The sequence below is a fragment of the Haliotis rufescens genome, unplaced genomic scaffold, assembly GCF_023055435.1.
Source record: "Haliotis rufescens isolate VD_foot unplaced genomic scaffold, xgHalRufe1.0.p SCAF_17, whole genome shotgun sequence".
In the NCBI taxonomy this organism is placed as follows: domain Eukaryota; kingdom Metazoa; phylum Mollusca; class Gastropoda; order Lepetellida; family Haliotidae; genus Haliotis; species Haliotis rufescens.
The window spans coordinates 24272881-24299618 of NW_025963857.1; the positions used below are offsets into that span (position 1 = coordinate 24272881).

At 38.6% G+C, this 26738-nt stretch overlaps 1 protein-coding gene across 1 annotated transcript in view; it reads left to right on the top strand.

Annotated features, from left to right (window-relative positions):
- LOC124116340 (transmembrane protein 64-like) overlaps positions 1–26738 on the top strand; it is a 40817-nt gene that overhangs the window by 7236 nt on the left and 6843 nt on the right. The window contains exon 2 of the mRNA XM_046477640.2: positions 18163–18982. Coding sequence (XP_046333596.1) covers positions 18317–18982 — 666 coding nt within the window. The 5' untranslated portion in view covers positions 18163–18316. The remainder of the gene's footprint in view (positions 1–18162; positions 18983–26738) is intronic.

Genomic DNA, 26738 nt, shown 5'->3' on the forward strand with positions numbered 1-26738 from the left:
CAAGAAAGGATGTTGAGGAGTTGAGGAGCCCCCTATTTAACTCAGTCGTGGCCTCTAACATTTAGTTTTGGAGAAGGTCTAGTAACTTTTGAAAGCCCTGTGCCTATTTCCACAAAGCGATCGTAGCGCTAAGATGATCGTAACTCCCATACTTTAACATAGACTTACGAAAGACTTAGTGCTAAGATCACTTAGTGGAACGGGGCCCAGCTGGCTGGGTCTTAGATGGGTGACTCTGGTACTCGGGTCGGGTTGGTACTGACTAGGACCCGGGTACCCACAGGACTACCCGGACCCGTGCTTAGTCAAGTGATATATTGTTTAACGACAAAAGTTATCTAGATCTCCATGGTTAACTACAAGTCACTAATGTTTGAATTTCTTTCTGCTCTGCACACATTCCTTCTGACTTTTATATGTTTGAATTAAGATAAAACTTTGGTCAACTGAAGTGTATGCATGACCAGATTGTTTAATTAGTACGTGTACATCAAAATACATTTTTCCAGGGCTACGGTCAAACTATTCCCAATCGGACATTTTGTACCTGTCATTTGAGACCTACAGTGGATACCCGGGTAGGGTCGGGGAATAGGTGTTTGGGTACCTGGGTAGTAAATTTGGACTCGTCCCCGCCCTACTGCTGGCTACATGCAAATTTGTTGTTAAATCTACCCCTGGTTAGGTGGTTAGGCTTGGCGACTTGTTGACAGCATGTCATCTTGTATACCCCGAAAGCGTGGATCGTTGCTCGTAATATCCAGGCTTTTATCAAGACATTCCCAGAGGCCGATATTCACCCCAGCTCTGAAGTTAATGTTGGTAAAAGATATCCCAATTCACATAATTCAGACTATCATTACTTGTAACTTAATCATGTTAATACTTAATAATAGCCTGTGTGACATAGTTTGACATTGTTGCATATAGTGCAGTATTAGAATACCTGTAAATGTTTTTTGTTTGTTTGTTTGTTGTTTAACGCCGCACTCAGCAATATTCCAGCTATATGACGGCGGCCTTTAAATGTAAGAATTATATGAATTATATGAACAAAATAATATTGTTTACCAGTTTGTCTGCCAGAATATGCTTAGTTTGATATAAATCTGTGATATCAATCACTGGATTATGTGATCCTGTCCAATTTGACAGGCTGCAGTTATATAGCTGGAATATTGTGCAGCGTTAAACAACAAATACATGCATGCACACACTAACAACTAACAGTTGTCATGGCTAGAATGGAGATAAACACTATGACAACTCACAATTTACCATTTGGAAGCTTTACACATTTTTATTTTTATTTCATGAGCCCACCGCCCCTACTGAAAAGCAGCTCGAAAAGAAAGAAATTAAACATAAAAATATTTATTTTTATTATGGCTCCCGCTAGTAATATTGACCCTCTTATAAAATATAAACTGTTAAATTATATATAAATTCCATGTCTACATCACTGTCAGTGATTCAAGAAGCCAGCTGCAGTTTTAACTCCACGGCAGAAATACTTTCATATAAATAAACAAATGATTGACATCGCTATTTATTTTTATTTTTATTTTGGTCAACATTGTGTGGAAAAGCTGGAATAAATCTGTGAAACATAAAATTAAAAAAGTGTAGCCTTACAGGTAACAAAGCTCTGCATTGAAAACAGCAAGTTTGTCTCTAGTCATGCTAATAATGCAGTCTTTCAACCTTGTAATCATGTTTAGTTCCTTGAAACTGTAACCATGGTAATTGCAGCAGGGCAGCCACTGTTTGTCACATCCAACTAGTCTGCAGCTCCTTTCAGACGAGTGGTTCATGTGACACAGCTAGATGTTAGATGAAAACAACTAGTCCCTCTGGATATTCACCGGTCTCCAACTAATGGACGAGTGTAGCGTGTCTCTTACTGTGCAGCTTGCCAAGTAGGATCATGTTTGGGTATCCCATTTTACTTTGCAGAGTTGCATCCCTTGGTTGTGGCGTAATCTGCTGAACTTTGGTTCAAATCCACGATTTTACATGATTATGATTCATGTTCATGAGTTTACCCTATGTGATAGGCGTGGTGGGGTAGCCTAGTAGTTAAAGTTTTCGCTCATCTTGCCGAAGAACCAAGTTCGATTCTCCACAAGGGGACAATGTGTGAAGCCCAATTTTGGAATATTGCTAAAAAGCGGCGTAAAATCTCACTCACTCACTCACTCACTCACTCACTCACTCACTCACTCACTCACTCACTCTGTGATAAGTGTCCTCTAAGACTTGCACTGATTTGGGCTTTCCTCCCTCCTCAAACTGGCATGCTGTAGTATTACCATGATAATTGAAATAATGTTCAACCCAGTGTTGAACTCAACTCACTCACTTATACCAGGATCCGGGTTAGAATTGGTCTCAGGCAACTCATGCTTGTTGTAAGAGGCAACAAACAGGATCCGGTGGTCAGGCTCGCTTCTCGTAAGAGGAGACTAACGGTTCGGGAGGCCAGGCTAGCTGACTTGGTTGATACATGTCATCGTATCCCAATGGTGTGGATTGATGCTCATGATGTCAATCACTCGATTGTCTGGTCCAAACTCGATTATCTACAGACCACCATCAAATAGCTGGAATATTGCTCAGTGCGGTGTTAAACAACAAACAAACAAACAAAACATCATTCTATTGTTTGAGCTCTAAATGATTTTTAGAGAATGGACAGTTGATTGTGTTGCACATGCTCTGTTGCAAGCTGATTTTTACAATGCATGTTTTATGGCTCTTTTGGATGGTTTGTCAAAGTGTAAGAGAAGGGATGTGTTTTAAGTAGGGGAATCCTCGTAACTCTCCATTCCTCAAAAGACAGACAGTTTATTCAGTATTTTAGGCATCAAAAAAGAAGGAATGGAGAGGTAACTGGACATGAATCCCCTCCATGTACTGAATATTGATCTTGACATACAAAAGGACAGATTCCTACAAACACTGTTATCATGTTATCGATAACAGTGCCACCCTGTTATCGGGTCACTAGCCGCATGGTTGCCATGCTAACAACTGGTTTATCTTCCGGGATGTCACTAGACTGGAGTCAGTCTCTGTTTACAAAAAGAAATATCTGTAAATCTGAGTTTTATTGTTTCCTACCATTGGTGTCATCAGAATGCATTAAAAACCTCATTTCCGTTTTATTATTGGTGCATCTTATTTGTTTCATTGTTAAATGTATTTATGCTTGATGATCTAGTGTATCTCTATTCTAGTTGGTATAAACCTTAGATCATTCCCCTGCAAAGTTTCCCCCAAATTGTTAAAGCACAGTTTAAGGAAGGTCCCAATGCCTAAATGACCCTCTTAGGAATTTTTTTTTTTTCAAAATGTCATGTGATGATGTACAGTCAAGTCCTGTTAATCCGACATGGTTGGTTGCATATGATTATGTCAGATTAACGAGTATGTTGGAGAAACGAAATTAAGTAGTTATAAAAAATTGGACAACTACACAATAGATAACGATCCAAACACGTAATAAAAAAATAAAAAGGTAAATGTTCATATTGTTATATTGCATTGTTGGCAGAATATGTTTTCTCATCAAGCAACCTCTAAAGCTAACACAAAACAACTGTTACGGACCGTGTGACTTATTCAATATACATACTTTAAAAAGCATAGTCTGGAATGGAAGTCGCAAGTTTATCTCTGCAGCCGTTGTAATATGCCGACTCGTCTCGCATCAAAACACAGGCTGTGTACTCGAGGGCAGATGACCACGGAGTACGTTGATGTGTCAAAGTCTCGGAGTGCGAGACTGTCAGATTACCGGGTCTAAACATGCTAAATAGCACTGATTTAATCGGTTCCCATCATTAGTGTCGGCTAAAGCCGATTGTCGGATTAACAAGTGTTGGATTAACAAGACGTGAATGTATATTAGATATGATAAATATTCTTTCACAAAATCTGGGTATTTAAATAAACCTGGGTATTTCAGTGAACAGGAAGGAGGCAAACTTTCTACGCTACACCACTTGTTATCATAGTTCACAGCCCCCGTGAAGATCCGGGGTAGAATAGGTCTTCTGTGAAGATCCAGGGTAGAATAGGTCTTCAGAAACCCATGCTTGCCGTAAGAGGCGACTAATGGGATCAGGTGGTTACTCGCTGACTTGGTTGATGCATGTCATCGTACCCCAATTGCGTACATCGATGCTCATGATATCAATCAGTTGGTTGTCAGGTCGGGACTCGATTATTTACAGACCACCGTCATATAGCGGGAATATTGCTGAGTGCGGCGTTAAACAACAAACAAACAAAACAAAAACACTGTGCATGGATTTATCAAGGCCGGCTCAGAGGCCGATATTCGACCCCAAATCTCCAGCAAATGTCAGTAAATGTTCCCACACTGGAATTAAGAAATTCCTAATTCACACTGTTATATAACACTTATGTTATGGCTTTGTCGAAGTGACTTGTATTTCACTGATAAGAGGACCAATATAGAGGATTAGGCCCTCAAGGGTCCCGTTCAACAAAGTGACCTTAGCACTGAGGTGATCGTAACTTGTACTTAACATAGACTTATTGTGATTGTAACTCCCATACTTAACATAGACTTATGGTGATCGTAACTCCCATACTTAACATAGACTTATGGTGATTGTAACTCTCATGCTTAACATAGACTTATGGTGATCGAACTCCAATACTAAACATAGACTTATGGTGATCGTAACTCCCATACTTAACATAGACTTATGGTGATCGCAACTCCCATACTTAACATAGACTTATGGTGATCGTAACTCTCATGCTTAACATAGACTTATGGTGATCGCAACTCCCATACTAAACATAGACTTATGGTGATCGTAACTCCCATACTTAACATAGACTTATGGCGATCGTAACTCCCATGCTTTAACATAGACTTATGGTGATTGCAACTCCCATACTTAACATAGACTTATGGTGATCGTAACTCCCATACTTAACATAGACCTATGGCGATCGTAACTCCCATGCTTTAACATAGACTTATGATGATCGTAACTCCCATGCTTTAACATAGACTTATGGTGATCGTAACTCCCATGCTTTAACATATACTTATGGTGATCGTAACTCCCATGCTTTAACATAGGCTTATGGTGATCGTAACTCCCACGATTTAACATAGACTTATGATGATCGTAACTCCCATGCTTTAACATAGGCTTATGGTGATCGTAACTCCCACGATTTAACATAGACTTATGATGATCGTAACTCCCATGCTTTAACATAGACTTATGGTGATTGTAACTCCCATGCTTTAACTTACGTTGATCGTAGCATTATCATCACGTTTAGGTATAGGGCCCTGTACAATAGTTTTGGTAATGAACCTGGCTATTATTTTGGTTGAACGGATTTACCTGATATTTATCGACATGACAGCTTCAAGGGGGATGTAGACTGGCATTGAGGATCCTTCCAGTGGTAGAAACTAACAGTTTTAGTCCACTAATCCTTATGATGATAACATATAGCAAACCCTTAAAAGTGACAAATTTCTACTAGTCCTTAGGGGCGGTCGGGTAGCCTAGTGGTTAAAGCGTTCGCTCGTCATGCCGAAGGCCCGGGTTTGATTCCCGACATGGGTACAATGTGTGAAGCCCATTTCTGGTGTCCACCGTCGTGATATTGCTGGAATATTGCTAAAAGCGGCGTAAAACCATACTCACTCACTCACTCTACTAGTCCTTATGATACCTCAACTTTTGGGCAGTTTGGCAAGGACTATAGTGCCAGGACTAGTGCCAATTTCTAATGCTGCCTTCACAAACTTTGTCAATGCATGTTGACAGATTGGGGTACCATATCAGATTTTCACTATCGGACTGTCCAAGTGGACGCTACTCTACTGCATATCATGTCATGTGTTGTTTAATACCAATAAGTGGCTTACAATGTCATGCTTCATTTAGCATTGTGGGTTTACTCTACTCATGTAAAGTTGCCTTATAGTCAAAGTACTTAAGTGTTCTATGATCAGATCAATCCACTTAAATTGTCAACAAGAGTAGCAGTGGCAGTAGGTGTGTGAATCTTTCATACAAAGGGTTGTGACTAGGTCTGCCAAGATAAATGGTTTGCTTTTCGTAGATGCCGAAGTGCTATATTGAACTGACTTCAATGTTGGCCTGCTGGAACTAAAACACAGGATACTTCCATGTTGACTCAAATAAGTGGTTTGTTTTGAGAGTTACGTTGGATCAATACGTATTGATAGTTATTACACCTATGCACATTAAGATGCTTTGCGACGTATTTAGGGACCAGCTCAAAAGTCCAATGTGGGATATAAAACTTACCGTATTCAACGTAACAAGCGCCCAGGGCGCTCTCAAAATTAGAAATAGGGGGCTCTTATTGGAATAGCCTCCGTGGTCTTGTGGTAGAGCGTCCGCCCGGAGAGCGGAAGGTCCAGGGTTCGATCCCGGGCCGCGTCATACAAAAAGACGTTAAAAGATTGTACTTGTTGTTACCCTGTCTGGCGCTCGGCATTAAGGGGCTAAAACAAGGACTGGTCGGCTCGGAGTCAGTGTACTGTGTCTGAGTGGGGTATTCATGTTAAAACTGCGGCATGGTATCTCAGTGAGCTAGCACTATAAATCGGCATCAGTCCGGACTAGTACAAGCAGCCACACACACAAATACACGTGCACGCACGTCGCTATATAAGTGCAATAATCTTGGACGCGACGTTAAACCCAATTTCACCTCACATCTTATTGGAATATTATTTTGGTGAAAAAAAACAGAGTTGAAAGTTCGTAAATTTCGTGGTTTATGCTGACAGCCTGAAATGTTTATAGACAACAGATTTATTTTTACAGGATTTAATTGCCCATAATTAAGGTCGATATAACACACGAGTGCGTATTATTCACGAATAAATAAGTCTTGTGTACATTGATCAATCGGAAGGGGTGCTAATTGAGATTGTTCACTTGCCAATATATTAGCAAATATCGCCGTGGGCGCTAATTAGAGCAGGGCACTTATTACGTTGAATACCGTAATTCCCTAAGTCTCAAAGACCCTGAAGATTCCGGGGTAGAATAGGTCTTCAGCAACCCATGCATGCCATAAAAGGTGACTATGCTTGTCGTAAAAGGCGACTAACGGGATCGGGTGGTCAGCAGATGGTCAGGTTGGCTGACTTGGTTGATGCATGTCATCGATCCCAATGGCATGGATCGATGCTCATGACATCAATCACTTGATTGTCTGGTCCAGACTCGATTATTTACAGACCGCTGTCATATAGCCGGAATATTGCTGAGTGCGGCGTTAAACAACAAACCAACCAAACCAACCAAACCAACCAACCTGCCTGTTGGGAAAAAAAATCAATTCTGAAAGTGTTGAATTCCTTGAATTCAGAAACATACTGTCACAACCTCAGCAAAAGACCGACTGTATTAATAACAATAAGCATAACGGCATAAGCTGGGTGAATCCTGTTGTGTTACATTTTAATTCACCAGTGGTGCTGAGAGCTTGCAAGCCTGGACCTGAGTTAACAAGGCTCAGTTAACTTCTTTTTCTTGTGACAGTGATAATGAGCGTGTGGTACAAATTGGGTTGGTGAAATGGGATCCGAGTTTTTGCTTACTTCATTTACTCTAAAAAACATTGAGAAAGTTGATTTTGTCAGATGGAAAACTTGCAGGGCCATTAACCCCCCTACTTAAACTTAAGGAATTGCGATTTTTATCCGACATCAAACTTTTGAAGTGGTCCCTTAGGTCATGTGGTACTACAGCCACAAGGTATGCCTGGATGACCTTGAAGATGTTTGCCTGTCATCATGGCCCTTGGTGATTCTCAAAGGGGATGAATGGATATTGTTTAACATCGCTGTTGGCAGTATTGAGCTATATCATGGCGGCCTGTAAATAACCGAGTCTGGACCCAATCAACCAGTGACTGCATGAATGAGCAGGTATCTGCATCATCGGGGACGCTGACACACAATCTGGGAAGTGACAGAACCTGAGTAATCAATTCCGATAGCAGATTCGGGGTAGAATAGGTCTTCAGCAACCCATGCTTGCTGTAAAAGGCGACTAACCGGATCGTGTGGTCAGGCTCACTGACTTGGTTGATGCATGTCATCATATCCCAATTGTGTGGATCAATGCTCATGATATCAATCACTGGATTGACAGTATGTTTATCTCCTAAATCTTGTGACATCAGGACATCAGGACATCAGGACACAGATACATTTTCAAGTCCACAGCCAGAAATACACAATTGACACCTGCTTACATTAGTGCAATGAGAAGAGTTATTTACCTATACTCAAGAAAAAACGGTAAACAGATGTCACATGGCTTGAAATGATGCCAGCTGTCATGTTGTCAGCTACAAACTGTGTTTGGCCTTTCAGCTGGTAGTACAGCACAACTTATGTGGATCAATACGTTCCCCTGTGAGGGCATGTACTTCTACAACAGCTTGGGTAAGCATGGTAAGGCTTAAGGGTCTGAATTATGAAAATGTTTGTGTTTATCCTCTTGTATCTTTTGGGATTTCTGGCAAACAATCAAAACCTGCTACCTTGAGCTGCTTGAGTGCTGTACCTGTTTCATCTCATGCTTGTTGTGAAGGACTACAGTGCCTCATGCTTGTTGTGAAGGACTACCGTGAGTGCCTCATGCTTGTTGTGAAGGATGACCGTGAGTGCCTCATGCTTGTTGTGAAAGACTACCGTGAGTGCCTCATACTTGTGAAGGACTACCGTGAGTGCCTCATACTTGTTGTGAAGGACTATCGTGAGTGCCTCATGCTTGTTGTGAAGAGCTACAGTGCCTCATGCTTTTTGTGAAGGACTACAGTGCCTCATGCTTTTTGTGAAGGATTACGGTGCTTCATGCTTGTTGTGAAGGACTACCGTGTGTGCCTCATACTTGTTGTGAAGGACTATCGTGAGTGCCTCATGCTTGTTGTGAAGAGCTACAGTGCCTCATGCTTTTTGTACAGGACTACCGTGCTTCATGCTTGTGAAGGATTACGGTGCTTCATGCTTGGTGTGAAGGACTACCGTGTGTGCCTCATGCTTGTTATGAAGGTCTACAGAGAGTGCTTCATGCTTGTTGTGAGACACTGCAGTGCTTCATGCTTGTGAAGGACTACAGTGCTTCATCCTTGTAAAGGATAAAAATGCTTCAGACTTGTTGTGAAGGGCTGCAGTGCTTCATGCTTGTTGTGACATCATGTGTAAAACTGAAATATTGTGTCTATTGTGTCTTATTAATTCATTTCCTTCTTCATCGATATAGGTCCTATAATCATGGTTATTCAGCAGACAGACAAAAATGGGTTTGAATGACTTAAGTCAAATTTGCAAGGACTGCCAAATAGATCAAGAAAAAAATAAAATTATAAACGGTCTACGATTTAAATACATATTCCTACATATTTACTTCAGATTGAGATTTTATGGAATTTTTCCTGAGAATCTTTTATGCATTTTTATGCATTTTTAAGTATGTGCACTAGTGCAAATATCACTTTTTGCAAACTAGTGTATAGTTTTCGTCATCCGGAAGACATTCAAATCTTATTGTGACATAAAGTCAGAATGATGTCACACTAGAAATGTCTTCATAGCTGAATATTGTTGATGTCATTCTAAATATTGTGTATTTCTTGGACAGCGGTGGTAATCAGTGCATTTCTTAAAAGGGCAGCTCAAAAGGATTAAGAAATAATGGGTAATAAAGAAATTATTACACTCACATGTGTGCCATACTGATTTTACAAAACTTGTGTAAGAATTTGTGTATTACAAGAATTCTGTTTTTTATTTCGTATGACACCCATGCTCGTCTAATACTCTCTATGTATGACATCAAAAGCCCATAGTAAGATTTTGAAAGGATGATTAATGGCTATCTCCATGATCTGTGATGAAGAGGTGGTTCGGTACTGAAGCTGTGTTCCTGGCCAGTATCATCCATTTATCCTTACGTTAAGGCGACAGACTTTCTTTCACCAACATCCGACCATATTTTTGTCAGTTTGTGTTTCAGCTTAAGTTCCCTTCATTAACTTACAAATTTGTATATTGGGTCAAGTAGAAGAAATTCAAGAGTCTAAAAATACAGTTGTAATTTAGTGGAGTTTATTTGGTACTTGTTTATCATGTTTCTGTCCCAGCTGACAGAAACCTTTACAGTTGTGGGAAGAAATGTCATTTTGGAAAAAGTCTCCGTTTTTCTTCCTGCTGAGTCTTAAGTTTTTTCCATATTTCCTCATAAAAATTTATTTGTTTTTCTCACTTTTAAAGAAACAATTGGTAGGTAGGTTTAAATGTTTGTTTTATGTATGATTTTGATTTCCCGCCTCCGACCTGAATAACTATCATCCAAATTAATCTACTTGTTTATCAAACGGTTGTTACGATTCCAAAGTGAATCGGGGCGGTCGGGTAGCCTAGTGGTTAATGCGTTAGCTCGTCAAGCCGAATAACTATCATCCAAATTAATCTACTTGTTTATCAAACGGTTGTTACGATTCCAAAGTGAATCGGGGCGGTCGGGTAGCCTAGTTGTTAATGCGTTGGCTCGTCAAGACGAAAACCCAGGTTTGATTTCCCAACATGGGTACAATGCGTGAAGCCCATTTCTGGTGTCCTCTGCTGCGATATTGCTGGAATATTGCTAATAGCGGTGAAAAACCATACTCACTCACACACTCCAAAGTGAATCATAGAGGTTGATTCTGTGATAGTGTCGGAAGCTGGCTGAAATTCAGTGTTTCCAAACTGGTATCTAGACAGCTCTTGGTAAGGGGAGTAGAAACAAGTCAGGTTGAGAAAGGCCTCGAATCACTCTCTTGCCACTCTTGTATAGGCACATCCAGCCTTCTAGAAACTGTCCCATCCAGAAACTTCTTGAATGATCAAGTCTGCCATGTTCATGTAAACAAGGGGAATAACTCTGATTCCCATTCAAAACCACCTGGAAAGTTTCAATCACTGCTATGAACTGCACTTCAAATCGGGCCATGATAGCTTCTGATATATTTCTCCAGTAGTTCTATCATTTGCTGCCACTACCAATTACTACCAATATATTTACAACAGTTTTTACCACCGATAAGATTACTGTATTCGACGTAATAATCGCCTGGGGCGCTCTCAAAATTGGAAATATTGTCGTCTTATTAGGATATAAATTTGGTGAGAACAAAAACAGAGTTGAAAGATTGTGAATTTCATAGTTTATGCTGACAGCCTGAAATGATACAAAAGAAAAGTATGTGCGTATCATACACGACAGATATAATTTCCAGAATTTAATTGCCCATAATTAAGGGTGCATATAACACACGAGTACATATTATACACAAAGTCCTGTGTACATTGATCAATCAGAAGGGGTGCTAATTGGGATTGTTCACTAGCAAATATATTAGCAAATATCGCCATGGGCGCTTATTAGAGCGGGGCACTTATTACGTCGAATACGGTACTCCATATGACACGATATACCAGCTGATATACTATATAAAGCAGTTCCTGATAATCATGAATAACATTGCTGTCAGAATGGTAACTGGTAACATAAAAAAGTGCAAATCCCGAATGAAAAATATTTCTAAAATTCAAATACCAAATTTATCATGCTGTAAATAATATTGTCGGTCAGTATGAATTTTAGGGTTGATCAGTGATGCTTAATGCAAAAGGTAAAGGGAATAAATGTAACCTTTTGATTTGTAATTCCTCAACCCTTTTTTTGTTGTCAAATATCTTTTTCTATATTCCATCCAATGAATAATATGTTCAGAATATAACTTTAGAAAAAATTATTTTCAAATTTAGGTTTACCTTCTTTTCGATCACTGACCCAATAGCTTTTGTGGCATCCTTTAGTAAACCAATTAATAACAGAGGAGGCTTTATTAATTATGGATATATAAAACATCAAAGAACAACCACTCTCGATTATCCACCGAAACAGATTCCATTGGGCGTAAAAGGCAAAATAGTGGTGAAATTAATATGTTTAGACATGTGAGAACTTGGAGAAAAACAGTCAAATACTCCACCTGTCCACATATCTTTGAAAAAAGAACTTCACTCAACCAAAAGCTGATAAACTACAGATTATATAAAAATAAAGTAAACAGAAATGCTGAAACTTTATGAATGGTTTTCTCATGCCTATCAAGTTTATGGTTTTGGTTTTTTGTTTGAATATATATTTTCAGTCTGTTCTTATATAAATAAGCCTGCAACACTTAATAAGAAAATATAAATATAAGATCCATTTCCATCTGGACGACTTTAGGCGCAGCTGAATATGATACTAATATGATAAGATAGACACAATTTTTATGGATAACAACTTCTTTAATACAGTATTTTAAAGAAGTTGTTATCCATAAAAATTGTGTCTATCTTGTCATTCGTCAACTTCTAAGTAATGCCTATCAAACAATTTACTAATATGATAGCTGAATATGATATCCCATCTGATATATATATGGCATCATTTCAATTAAGCATGTTAAGTGGAAGAATTTCCAAATATTTTCTTTATAGAAAATAAAGTATAATATTCAAAATACAGTACAGTAGACTATGTTTATAATGAACACTCTTGTAACGAACTGATGGATATAATGAACTGTTTTTAGTTCCGTCAATTTGCTGCCTGTGCTGTGTATATGCTTATATTGAACTACAGTTACCGTATTCGACGTAATAAGCGCCCAGGGGCTCTCAAAATTAGAAATAGGGGGCTCTCATTAGAATATTATTTTGGTGGAAAAAAGAGAGTTGAAAGATAAATTTCGTGGTTTCTGCTGACACACTGGAATGTTTATATGCGACGGATACATTTTTCCAGAATTTAATTGCCCATAATTAAGAATGCATATAACACACGAGTGCATATTATACGCGAATAAATAAGTCTTGTGTACATTGATCAATCGATTTAGATTTAACAACAAATTTGTATGTAGCCAGCAGGGCTTGCTGACTTTCAAAAGTTACTGGCCCTTCTCCAAACTAAGTGGCCCAAAACTAAATGTTGGAGGTTACAACTGAATTTAGTGAGAGGGATCCAAAATTTTAGAACCCCCTAAAACTGCACTGAGATGAAACTATGGCTTCCATTTGCCTCATTTCGTGGTGAAGATCCGGGGTAGAATAGGTCTTCAGCAACCCATGCTTGCCCTAAAAGACGACTATGCTTGTCGTAAGAGGCAACTAACGGGATCGGGTGGTCAGGCTCGCTGACTTGGTTTGATGCATGTCATCAATCTCAATTGCATGGATCGATGTTCATGATGTCAATCACTGGATTGTCTGGTCCAGACTTGATTATTTACAGACCGCCGTCATATAGCTCGAATATTGCTGAATGCAGCGTTAAACAACAAAAACAACATTTCGTGGTGATTTTTATGAGCAAATAAAGATGTTGGTGTTGTACAGAACATTACAAAATGTCCGCCGGTTGTGTCATTCTACCAGGATGATCTTTATGTTAACCATTCACACGTCCTCATCCCCCCTAAATATTTTCTCATCGAAATCACATGAGTCAAATTAAAACAATTAAATATACACAGGGAAGGGTGAAATTTTGACCAGCCAGACAGGCCATCTTCTTTGTTTCAAAAAGCCTTTCATAATTTAATTAGCCACGGGCCAACAGGGTAGCAGTTAAATCGTCTCCTAGAACCATAGTTTACTGTCTCTCGTTTATGAAACTGTTGCAGAGTCATTTATACTGTTAAGTCTGTTTGCTGCCAATTCTGAGGATGTTTTTGTATTCTTTTATAAATATATCTATCTACAGATATTATTTAAACAGCTGGCATACATGACCATGATGGATCTTCTTTTTAATTCCCTAGCATAACTATATAAATCCATATATTCAGACCAGAACATGTCCTTATGGGCCAAATGTGTCTATTGTATATATTACATCAATGAAGAGTTGGCAGGTGATTAAATTTTCTGACATAGATCGATGTACCAAATCTGTTATGTTCCAAGGGCGGTCTGGAAGCCTTGTGGTTAAAGCGTTCGCTCGTCACGCCGAAGACCCGGGTTCGATTCCCGACATGGGTACAATGTGTGGAGCCCATTTCTGGTGTAACCCGCCGTGATATTGCTGGAATATTGCTAAAAGCGGCGTAAAACCAAACTCACTCACTCACTCTCCCAGTTCTCAATATACGTGTTTGAAGGCCACAACATGGGAATCTATATCCATAAGGAAGGTTGAAATATTGACATACTTAGTGATATCCTTATGAATTGAATAAACAATTCCATCAATTTTTGACATCATAAAAATGTTAAAATCTTCATCCCATAATGCGAAGTCAAATTATATTGTGAAATGATCGGGAATCAGTGCTGCAATTTGATATGTTGTAAAACGTAAAATAGGATTGGAACTGAGAAGTCTTCACCAAAATGCTGAAGATTTGTGGGATGAGAATAATCGTGGGAGTCCATCCCACATTAAGCTGACATGCCGGATGCAAATTTTGCCACACTCTAGTGCCATGATGACTTAGCATTACACCACTACCATTGGGTGGTGCAAAAAACTTTTGAGTTTACCTTTGAGTCCGAACCTGTCTGTTGACATTATTTTCGCTAGGTCTTAGTGTTATGTATGGATTTTATTTGCAAAGCTTTCAGACCGAAAGAAATGTTTCTAGACTCAGGCTACGGTCTAGAGGCTAAAGTCACAGGCTGCACTGCCAGAAGCTAATTTGCGTATCACGTTATCACACTTTTCTCTTGTTTACAAATAAAGTAGCCGTATCGCTAGCTCTCCTTGGGGCTTTGACGTCTGCATGTGGAGCTATACAACCAATGTAAAAAAAATGATAAATGTCAAAATTGAAATACTTTTTCACGTTTGACAATATTTTCTCATTTGTTTGATAGGCATTACTTAGAAGTTGACGGATGACAAGATAGACACATTATTTTATGGATAACAACTTCTTTAATACTGTGAAAAGCGACGTTTCGGTATAGATCCTTATACCGTTGTCAAGCAAGACTGAATGAGGGACATAGTGCAGAACTATGGTTCTACTATATATATTCTGCACTATGTCCCTCATTCAGTCTTGCTTGACAATGGTATAAGGATCTATACCGAAACGTCGCTTTTCACAGTATTAAAGAAGTTGTTATCCATAAAATATTGTGTCTATCTTGTAATATTTTCTCAGTAAAAGTTAACCATTTTATGACCATTTTATGACAAGTTTATCTAAATGTGTAGACATTTCAAAAATGAAATGTATGAAAAAACATATTTCTTGATGGACTGTGTAAGATGTGATGAATCGTCACATCTCTCTGGTCTGTGGCACTCTGGGTGAGAAGAATGAAAAAACGAGTTCCCATAGGGACGTAATTTTTCAAGGGAGAAAACAACCCTTATTGAAAAGGTCTATAAGAGACCAACCACTTTGCATTCAGAATGCATTATGCTTGTGGACAATTTCATTTTGCAATGTTTATCAATATATATCATCTGCTGTAGATCAATATCGTGTCTATTTCAACAGCTGGGAGACAATTGGGCGATGTCCAATATAGCGCCACTTGTGGGGAAGATATAACGCAAGGGATATGTCCATTTTGGATTTGAAGTCAACAAATTGTGTTGAATCTTATTGTAAGATTGATGCAAATGTGTGTCACAATCTGATTTGCCAATATAAGAGCAATAGATATCACATTTTATGGGTAATAATATTGCTCTTGATAAATATTCTTCTTTTTTCTTATTCACAGTGTGAATTGTGTAGCAGGATGAATATCTTCTTCATTGTAAATTCAGTTGGATAAATATTTAGTGAAAAGAATTTCCTCTATTTTTACTGTCTTCTTCTGACATGGGTGTGAGTGAGCAGAGCTCGATATAAGCTGCGTATTTGCATAAAATATGCATTAAATAAACTGAAATACGCATAAAATATGCATTAAATAAACTGAAATATGCAGACAGATCAAATCCTAGCGTACCAATTATGCAAGAAAAACTATATACACACTTCTTTGATAGGCATTTAGAAGTTGGAGTACGTTAGTAAGGATAATTTATGGATGAACAACTTCTTTATTACAATTAAGAGTGACATTTCGGTGTACGTTCTAACACCCTTATCAAGCAAGTGAAGTACAGAGTATGGTTGACAAGTATATGTACAAGTAGGAGGCAATTTTTATACAGTAGAGTAAATATCAGATGTACCGGTAGTTATACTGGAGTGGAGAAGCCTGTTATGTACACACTAGGGCTGTTACAATTCACTCGCGTATTCGGTGAATCGAACCGTATCCATTCATGAATTGAATTCGTTATTCGTGACCAATAGAATCGAATATTTATGAATATGCAGTCATGTTCATTTACATACCATGTATCCAGAAAATATCCATAAGAACATACTATATGCATAGATTTCTTCAAAGACAACAATCTTATAATATATAATTTGACAGTATTGTGGTCACTGGTCATTGTCGCATTTGAGCAGATTCTTGTACCTGGATAAGTGCAGTATATAAATGTATAATATGTTAATAATTAACAAACCATGTCAAATAATTTGTGTTGCTTTTGTTTCATTGAATATAACATAGTACATCAACTGCTGACTTGTAATTGTATTCATGAATTAATATTCATATTCGTTACCCTATATTCGTGATACACATCGTATTCGCCTCATAGTGTATTCATTGCAGCCCTAGTACCCACAAGGGTAGTAACAACAATCATAGGTGAAGTCGGTGACATAAACAAAGAAAAGAAAGAAAGTTCTTATCCTTACTTATAAACACACTATTGAAATAAAATTAAGGCGTATATTACAACTATGAGATCAAACGATTGCGTATACTACAACTGTGACATATAATGATTACGTATCAGTCGATCATAATGTTCACTTCCGACAGTTACATTTGGAAAAACCTGTGGTACAAACATTGCCAATTGAAAAGTACATCGTGTCTAGTCAATGTGCATGCTGTGTCTTATACAGTCGCTGACTGGCGATTAAGGAAATAGTGCCTTTCTTATAATGCTAGGTTTTGCAAACCAAGATTGCTTCCCGGAGAGGGAGCCACAAGCAGACGCAGACAGGTATACTACTATTTACATAGTTTTAAATGATTTACAGGGGTTGTTTCGAAACAGGTTTTAAGTTTAAAAAAATTTGAATACCCCCTTAAAAATGTGGATACCCCAATCAAACCCCTGGGTAAAGTACCCTAATACCCAAAAGCTTATTTAGAGTTCTGGGTGTGAGGTTCAGATACACGTCTGTATATACACACATCCTTACCATGATTACATGGGTGATAAGTATGTGTTTAAAATGTCGAAACCTCTGACTATCTTACACATGAAATGTATTTATATTTATGAGAATTAAGCATGTTTAGCCCAAAGTGTTTGAAATTAACTCTGACCCCATTGATATATGTAACTAATCATTATTTTTTAGTCTTTGTAGAGATAATATTTCACTGATAACAGGCCCAAAAAATGGGAAGAGGTTTTAATGCCTAGTTGTATATTATTTCATTGAAAACAATCTAAAAAAACAATGTGAAAATACATCTGAATTTAAGAGAATTTGAACTTTTTTAAAAACAAAATACCGATTATCTCACTAACTTGCCTGCCATTGGCACTTAGTTTACAATCCTGAATAACTCACTCACTCACTCACTCACTCACTCACTCACTCTCTCTCTCTCTCTCTCTCTCACTCACTCACTCACTCACTCACTCACTCACTCACTCACTCACACACCCACTCACTCATTTACTCCTACATCCCACACAGACACACACAGACACACACACACCCCTTACACACACGGCTTACACACACGCACATGCACCCACACACCCACACACACAGCAAGGTTAACAGTTCAACAGAGTTATCAATATCGGAAGTTCAATGTGTCAGTGCATAACACGCAACTTTCACAGTCCTATTTCTGAGGCTACTATAAGCACCTAGTGATAGACAGATCTATTTCAAACACTTCTAATCAAGAGTTATCTACATGCAATATTTATATCTGTCTCATTTCTCTTTCAGTAACGAGATCCGGCCAGACTCGGATGGTTTCGTTAGAAGATGGTGGGAACTGTTAAACAACATGCAATAACGTCTGACTGATGATGTCCTTCCGGCATGAGACTCCGGCAGTAACAATGATTTCAAGATTATGTGAAACCTTAGAGGCACGAAAATGTCACTAGCTGAAAAATTTGGTTCCCTTTCCATGAACTCTGACATTATAATGGGTGGTTCATCAAAACTGGACGAGGTCTTCCTACCTTTAAACATGAACAACGACTCCAGAGGTGAGATGGAACCCTTGCAGAAACAGGATCAATCAAACAACATCCTTTCCTCACAAGCGAACTTCTTGGACAATCTTGTTTCCGGGGCAACTGAAAATGCATCAACTTCCAAATGTTACCAAGCGTCCATTGCATCCTTCGTGATGATTGCAGTTGTCATCTCAGCGTTAATATTTGGGCATCAGTTTATAAAAGACTTACTGATGTGGCTGACGGAGGTGGACTTCTTTATAAGCTATGCCATCTTTTTAGCGCTTCACATCGTTGTGTCGTTTCCCATTGCATGGGGCTATGTGTTGTTGATGGTGTCGGCCGGGTATTTGTATAGTTATATTTACGGTCCACTCGTCATCCTGAGTGGAGGCCTGCTTGGGGTTTTTGTATCTCACCTGACAATGAGAAACTGTTGCCGAAGCTATTTTTATCGCAAGTTTTATAACGGCAAGGTTGAAGCAGTCATCAAAGTTGTTGAGAGTGACCAAGGGTTCAAAGTGATTGCTCTTGCAAGACTGACGCCGATTCCATTTGGACTTCAGAACGGTCTCTTTGCTGTAAGTGTTTTGGTTTTCTTTACTGTTTTAGTCATTGTATGACACTGTTTGAAATTAGACATGACACTTCAGCATTTCTTTGTCATTACCCTGATATTATGAATTTAGAATAAGGCCATCATTGATTATTTATTAACACTGACTATAAATCATATCACCTTACGTCATTTGCCTGCAAACTATCTTGAAGTACAGACGAGCCCAGTGAAAGTCTGGGTTAGAATACGTCTTCACCAACCCATGCTTGTCGAAAAAAGTGACTATAGGCAACTATGCTTGTCGTAAGAGGTGACTGACAGGATTTTGTGGTCAGACTTGCTGACTCAATCAATATAGGCCTGAGCCTTCAGCTTGTGTAATGATATCATCAGTAACAAATTTGGGCATCAAGTGAAGCGTCACATGTCACCAGTATGGGACCCCCAGATTCATTACTGAGAGTCACAACCAGAGAAGCCTGTGAAGACGCCTGGGTAGAATAGGTCTTCAGCAACCCATACTTGCTGTAAAAGGTGACTATGCTTGTCGTAAACGGTGACGAACGGGATCGGGTGGTCAGGCTCGCTGACTTGGTTGATACATGTCATTGTACCAATTGCGCTGATCGATGCTCATGATGTTAATCACTGGATTGTCTATTCCAGACTTATTTACAGACTGCCATCATATAGTTGGAATATTGCTGTGTGCGGCATTAAACAACAAAATGTTTAAAAAAAACTAAGGCTTAAGAATATTGCTTTATACATGATATACATGTGTTGCCTTCTTTCGTCCCTTGATGAAATACATTTCATGTGTAGCCTAGCCAAACATTCCTGCTTCATGTGAGTCACATCTGTCGACAGTTAATGTACACTGATGCCTAACTAGATAATCTTATACTTTTAATAATGAAAAATATAAAGCCTCGTGGGCACATTTGGATGAAATATATAATTTATTTATTGTGGCTCAAAGGGGTCTGTAAATTAGAAATACTGTAACACAAATAACTCAATGTCAAAGGACCTTCTTGAATTCCCAATACTTATAGTTTTATAAAATGTCAGTTCGGTCTTAATTACGTAACTGGTCAATATATCATGATATATTAAATTACCTCTGATCTTCTTTTGAAATATTGCAAACAATAAACAAAAATATGATTTGGTTGGTTTGTTTAACGCCACACTCAGCAATATTCCAGCTATATGATGGCGGTCTGTAATATAATCGAGTCAGTGATTAATATCATGAGCATCGATCCACGCAATTGGGATCAATGACATGCATCAACCAAGTCAACGAGTCTGACCACCTGATCCCGTTAGTCACTTCTTACGGCAAGGGTGGTTGCCACAAGAATAAGAATTTAATGAGACATGATTTGTTTAATTGATAACTGTTACTGGTCGGCTTGGCTGCTGTCTTGGCTGATCTCGGTGAGTTGTCACTCCCTGCTCTGCCTGCCATGACGATGTATTGCCTGTAATGCAAAATCTACCAAAACAAACAAACAGTCAGACCATTGTACGCATACATTATAAGAGACCAAACTAGCCAGGGATTTATCAAGACCTCCTCCGAGACCGATATTCGTCCCCATGTCTGCAGGAAATGTCAGTAAATATTCCGAAATTGGAATGACAAATTACCCGGTAATAACCGTAAATGTTATGGCTTTGTCAGGTGACTGACCAATTTGTGCAAAATAACGATTTTTTCCCACAAACTGACCAATGGCACTTAGTTTGGAACCCTGGATAAACCACTTTCAGCCTGTCTCGGATGGACGGTAGGACAGGTATTTTAAACACTGGTGTAATATAGGTATATAGGTATTAAACACCATTCACCAACTACCGTATTCGACTTAATAAGCGCCCCGCTCTAATAAGCGCCCACAGCAATATTTGCTAATATATTGGCTAGTGAACAATCCCAATTAGCACCCCTTCAGATTGATCAATGTACACTTATTTATTCGTGTATAATACGCACTCGTGTGTTTTATGCACCCTTAATTATGGGCAATTAAATTTTGGAAAATATACAAATATTTATATATATATATCTGTCGTATATAATACGCACAGACTTTTCTTTTGTATCATTTCAGGCTGTCGGCATAAACCATGAAATTTACTACGACCTTTCAACTCTGTCTTTCTCACCAAAATTATATTTTAATAAGAGACCCCTATTTTTAATTTTGAGAGCGCCCTGAGCGCTTATTACGTCGAATACGGTAACTCAGATGTATTGAGGTTCTACATACTTCGTCTCACAGGCAGCTTTGGCTGTATGCTTCCCAGGGAGCTGAGAATGAAAATCGAGTGCACGCTGATCCAATGACTGGGGTAATGATAATAAAGCACTATGAGGATTCAGTGGAATTTGGCGCATTATAGATGGACTTGCTATTAAAGTATTATCTTGAGTGTACTGCACACTTTTAAAAAAAAAGACACAGCTATGTAGAAGGGTGATGCACATTATACACGTTTTGATGTTTTTTTCCCCCAACGCAAAGACATTACTGTGAGTACGTAACACCAGAAATACCATGTCAACAAATCTGTACACAAATTAATCATGCAATTACACTGTCCGGTTGTAAAAAGTGTTCATTGTATATCTGGACTTATGTATGTAACTTATTTCATTAATTTTATTCAAATTTCCCTTTAATATTGTTTTAATTAATTTCGGTGAAATCGTGTGTGAAGCGTTTGGAAGATTTCACAACTCACCGTTATTAACAGCAACCACGGTCAGATTACCTCTACTGACGCCTTGAAACAAACTTTAGTTGACTGAGACTGGATAGATGTATCATAAATGCCATACTTTGACTCGTTAAATGTCATTTGTTGTAGTTTGACAATTCTTTGTGCGAGTGAGCCTCTATGGTGACTGGTCAAATTGTTCCATGTGTAGAAATAATCGGGAATTGCAATCAGCTGCACCGAAGTGGTACGCTAAGGGTTATTACTTATTTAAATATATTTAATTAAAGTTGCAACGAAAATAACATGATATTGGAATATATTATTCCAGATAAAAAAATAGTTCCAGATACAACTTTTCCTGATCTTTGCATTAAAATCCTTTAAGGTTATATCATTGGGTAAGTTTTAACAGAATCACCGGTAGATTCCAAGAAAACATGTGTACAGCTGATTGCTATTTCCGGCTTAGATTAAGAGAAAATATGCAAGGTAATCTTAATCCCTGGATGTAAAACCAAAAATACAATTTAAATGGTAGATCAACATGTCTGGTGATTTTGTATCTCAAATTTCAAATTTGTACTGACCAAGTCTCTTATCACCTGTTCGTTTACCGGAATTCGCTGAAGGGATACAGTGTAATTTTTTTCTGTGCATAATATTTGATTTTTTTTTCACCAAAATACTGAATCCGCTAGACGGGGGTGCGCATTATACTTGGGTGCACACTATACTATAAAATATGATATGACGTGTATTTTGTTGTACCTGACCTTGACTTCATTTGGAAGTCACTACGACCTCGGCGAACCCCATTCTTCGCAGCATTGATACACAAAGGACCCAAACCCCACCAAACTTCAAACATAAGCTTTGTTTCCTTGTTCAGGAAGTGTTACATGGAGTAGCCGGTTGCCAATTAAAGCCAGTTAATATATCTTTGTTTCCAGAGCTACTGATAAGCAGCGTAATTGTGTAAAATACCCAAAAAAATATTCAAACCCAATTACTTTCAATTAACTTGCGTACAGAAACGTATGCATTAAATGAAAAAATCAATTGTATTAAAACAGCATGCGTAAATATCCAATGAAGCTTTTTCAAAGGATCTAATTTCCAAGACACAATTCAAATTAATTTACTTTCCGAGTCAAGCCTATATATTTAGAACAGTTATATACATCTAAAACATTATTTCATTTTTTTATAAATCATATAATGTTCACTAATTTTGAGAAAAAAACAATAGAGTGATGATTAAGTGAATGAAAAAATATTGGATACCCAATGAAAAATTTAATAACCCAATTAAACTCGAAACCCTGGAGTAAAAATTCAGTTGCTCAAAAACTTATCTGGAGCTCTGTTGTTTCTCATTTTTTCAAAACTGTGGAGGGAGGATTTTTTTGTTTTATTGTATCTCTTCAAGCAACACTTGACTGATATAGTGTCCACCGACTTCTCTTACATTGTTGCTTGCAGTATGTTCTCTGACCATGGCTTGTATTGTGACAGAGGTTCAAACATGAAGTCAACCAAGGCCTTGGCAGTTCTAATGACAGACAAACATTCATTGACCAAATTATTTGATCTTCAGATTTCTTTCACAAATTGACTCTCTAATTTACCTGGATTTCTCTGGTTGTGGTTGGTTGGTTGGTTGTTTTTTTGTTTAAAGCCTCACTCAGCAATATTCAAGCTATATAAAGGCGGTCTGTAAGTAATCCCAAAGGCGACTAACGGGATCGGGTGGTCAGGCTCGCTGACTTGGTTGATGCATGTCATCGATCCCAATTGCGTGGATTGATGCTCATGATATTAATCACTGGATTGTCTGGTCCAGACTGATTATTTACAGACCGCCATCATATAGCTGGAATATTGCTGAGTGCGGCGTTAAACAACAAAACACCCAACACCAAGAGAAGCAGAGCATCCTGCTGACTGATCATGCTGATTCTGTTCCTTATCTATGAAAAGAGTCCATTTTAATTAAGACATTTTTTTCAGAACTGAGGTTTAAGCACATATATTTTAAGCTGCAGCAGCTGCTAGAGTCACTGTAAATGAATCATACCGTAATGAGGTACCACCTTCTAGTTAATTGGTTCCCAGGTAGTGTACACTAGAGAGAGTTAGTATGTGAAATTTTATGCCGCTTTTTTTAGCAATATTCCAGCTATATTATGTTTGGGGATTCCACCCCGGGCCTTTAGATGATGAGCAAACTCTTTAAGCATGAGGCTACCCTACCAAAACCAAAAAAGATTTTAGTTATTTGTTTTACAGATCTAGATAAAACAAACAATTAGAGAACATTTTTTATTACCTAGTCATTCAGTAATTTCAGTTCATTGCTGCTCATGCTATCAACCACTGGTTTGACTGACCCAGATTAAGTATATGCAGGCAGTCATTATATTGGTGGAATGATGCTGAGTGCAGCATAAAACAACAATCACACATTCAAATATTACAGTTTTGAAAGAACACAAAAAATAAGTTCAGAAGATTAACATGTTTAAAATTTAATCATGTAACCATGGTAACAAAAAGAAAAATGCCATATACTCTTGGAAGTGTAATATATACAGAAAGACTTGAGTTGGGATGCTTTACATTGCAACAGGGATGGTGATGGAGTTGGGCTATGAGCTCCCATGGCGCTGTGTCATTGTAATGTACTTTGTTGGCTTTACTATCTTTATCTACAAAGTTACAGATTGATGGTGAGCCAGTGCCGGTCCTGGTTGAAAGACGGTAATGAGTTTTAAGTGGCAGGCCATCTGACCCATCCAGATCCTGATGATACTGGCATATGTGTTTATTCAGAAGCGGAACAGGTTTGCACCGAATCTTTGTCTGAGCAGTGGGAAGGCCCACTTGCAGATGTTCTGTTAACCAAGTTAACAGACTCTTCGGATATTGACTACACTGTAAGCCCTCGGCAATGTGGTTTAAATTTCTGTGTGACATACATGCGGTTTCCAGGGCAGAATAAGTCTCCTGTACCCCATGCTTGTCTCCCTGTGGTGATTCCAGGACAGAATAGGTCCCCAGTACCTCATGCTTGTCTCCCCGTGGGGATTTTAGGTCAGAATAGGTCCTCAGAACCCCTGGATGATGCTTGTCTCCCTGTGGGGATCCTACATCAGAATAGGTCCCCAGTACCCCATGCTTGTCTCCCTGTGAGGATTCCAGGGTAGAAAAGGTCCCCAGTACCCCATGCTTGTCTGTCTGTGGGGATTCCAGGGCAGAATAGGTCCCCAGTACCTCATGCTTGTCTCTCTGTGGGGATTCCAGGGCAGAATAGGTCACCAGTACCTCATGCTTGTCTCCCCGTGGGGATTTTAGGTCAGAATAGGTCCTCAGAACCCCTGGATGATGCTTGTCTCCCTATGGGGATCCTACATCAGAATAGGTCCCCAGTACCCCATGCTTGTCTCCCTGTGAGGATTCCAGGGTAGAAAAGGTCCCCAGTACCTCACGCTTGTCTCTTTGTGAGGATTCTATGCATGACTTGTAGCTATGCGGGGATGGAAATTAACAAAAAAGGTCTTCATCTCCAGATAGTGATAACACATAGCAATACCCTGCAACATATTTGCAATTAATCTCAACAATAGGATTCATTTACCCTGTGTTCTCCCTGGCTATTGAAACTGCCAGTCCTGGTAGACTGGCTACTCTAAAACTTCATTTTTGTCAGTCCCAACTTTCAACAAATAAAAGACGTATGAAAATTACCTGATTTTAATTCTTTCAACATCAATGCAATGACGTCATCTCTGAAGTAACTTATTTAGATCTACACGTCATTCACACAAAGTTCAGTCACAATTTTCTCTCTTTTTATTTATATTTTGAGACAAGTCGCTTCAAATATATATTTACCCTTGAAGCACAGTGAAATGTTATTTCCTTGCACTAAAAATAGACAAGGGGAAACCTGATGGTAACAGACAAGCTGACTTCATTAAAAAAATATGCTTATATGAATATCAGAGATTTATAAGTTGCTTTTTTTGCTGGTCCACAGGGACTGGCAGTCACATGAATTTGACCGGACCATGTCTAACTTTACCTGTGAAAAACTGGTAATTACCAGTTAACTAGAACACTGTTACCATGAACAAAACTGGACTGGGCTAGCTTGATAATGTCTATCCCAAGCTATGTGATAACGACCAGTGGATGTTACTTAGTACAAACAGAGCAGATATAGCTTCGATTTTACAGCTGACAAGCTGATGCAGTCATAGAGAACAGATTACCCATATACTAATCTATGACTGATTGCTGGTCAGTTTGTACAGGACGTCTACTATTGATTTCTGCTCTGTCATGTCTGAAGCTGGCATGCTTGTATCTGTGTTGTGAAGGGAGGTGCACCTCGTGGGTAAAACGTTTGCTCGTATGACCAAGGTCCAGGTTTGATTCCCCACATGGGTACAGTGTGTAGTTGGTTGGTTGGTTTGTTGTTTAACGCCGCACTCAGCAATATTCCAGCTATATGACGGCGGTCTGTAAATAATCGAGTCTGGACCAGACAATCCATTGATTAATATCATGAGCATCGATCCACGCAATTGGGACGATGACATGCATCAACCAAGTCAGCGAGCCTGACCACCCGATCCCGTTAGTCGCCTCTTACGGTACAATGTGTGAAGACCATATCCGGTGTTCTCATCTGGAATATTGCTAGCAGCGGCACTCACTCACTCACTCACTCACTTTGTTTCGAATACATTTGTAGGAAAATAACAGAATAAACAGCTTGCTCTTAAATCATTTTCATGTCAATCTGATGATTACGATTTTTCACTTTTGTTTTAATTACTTTGATACTGATTATTTTAAGAGCCATAAAAATAATATTTAATTATCTTTTCAAATGATCTTGTGTTTAAATAACACTTCAGGTTTTGAAACTAAAATGAAAAAAAAAGCATTTTCTCTCAGTAAGTCAAAGGGGTTTGAAAATTCTTTAGCTCACATTTGCTTAAAAAAAATCTTGAACATGTTGAATATTGAAGGTG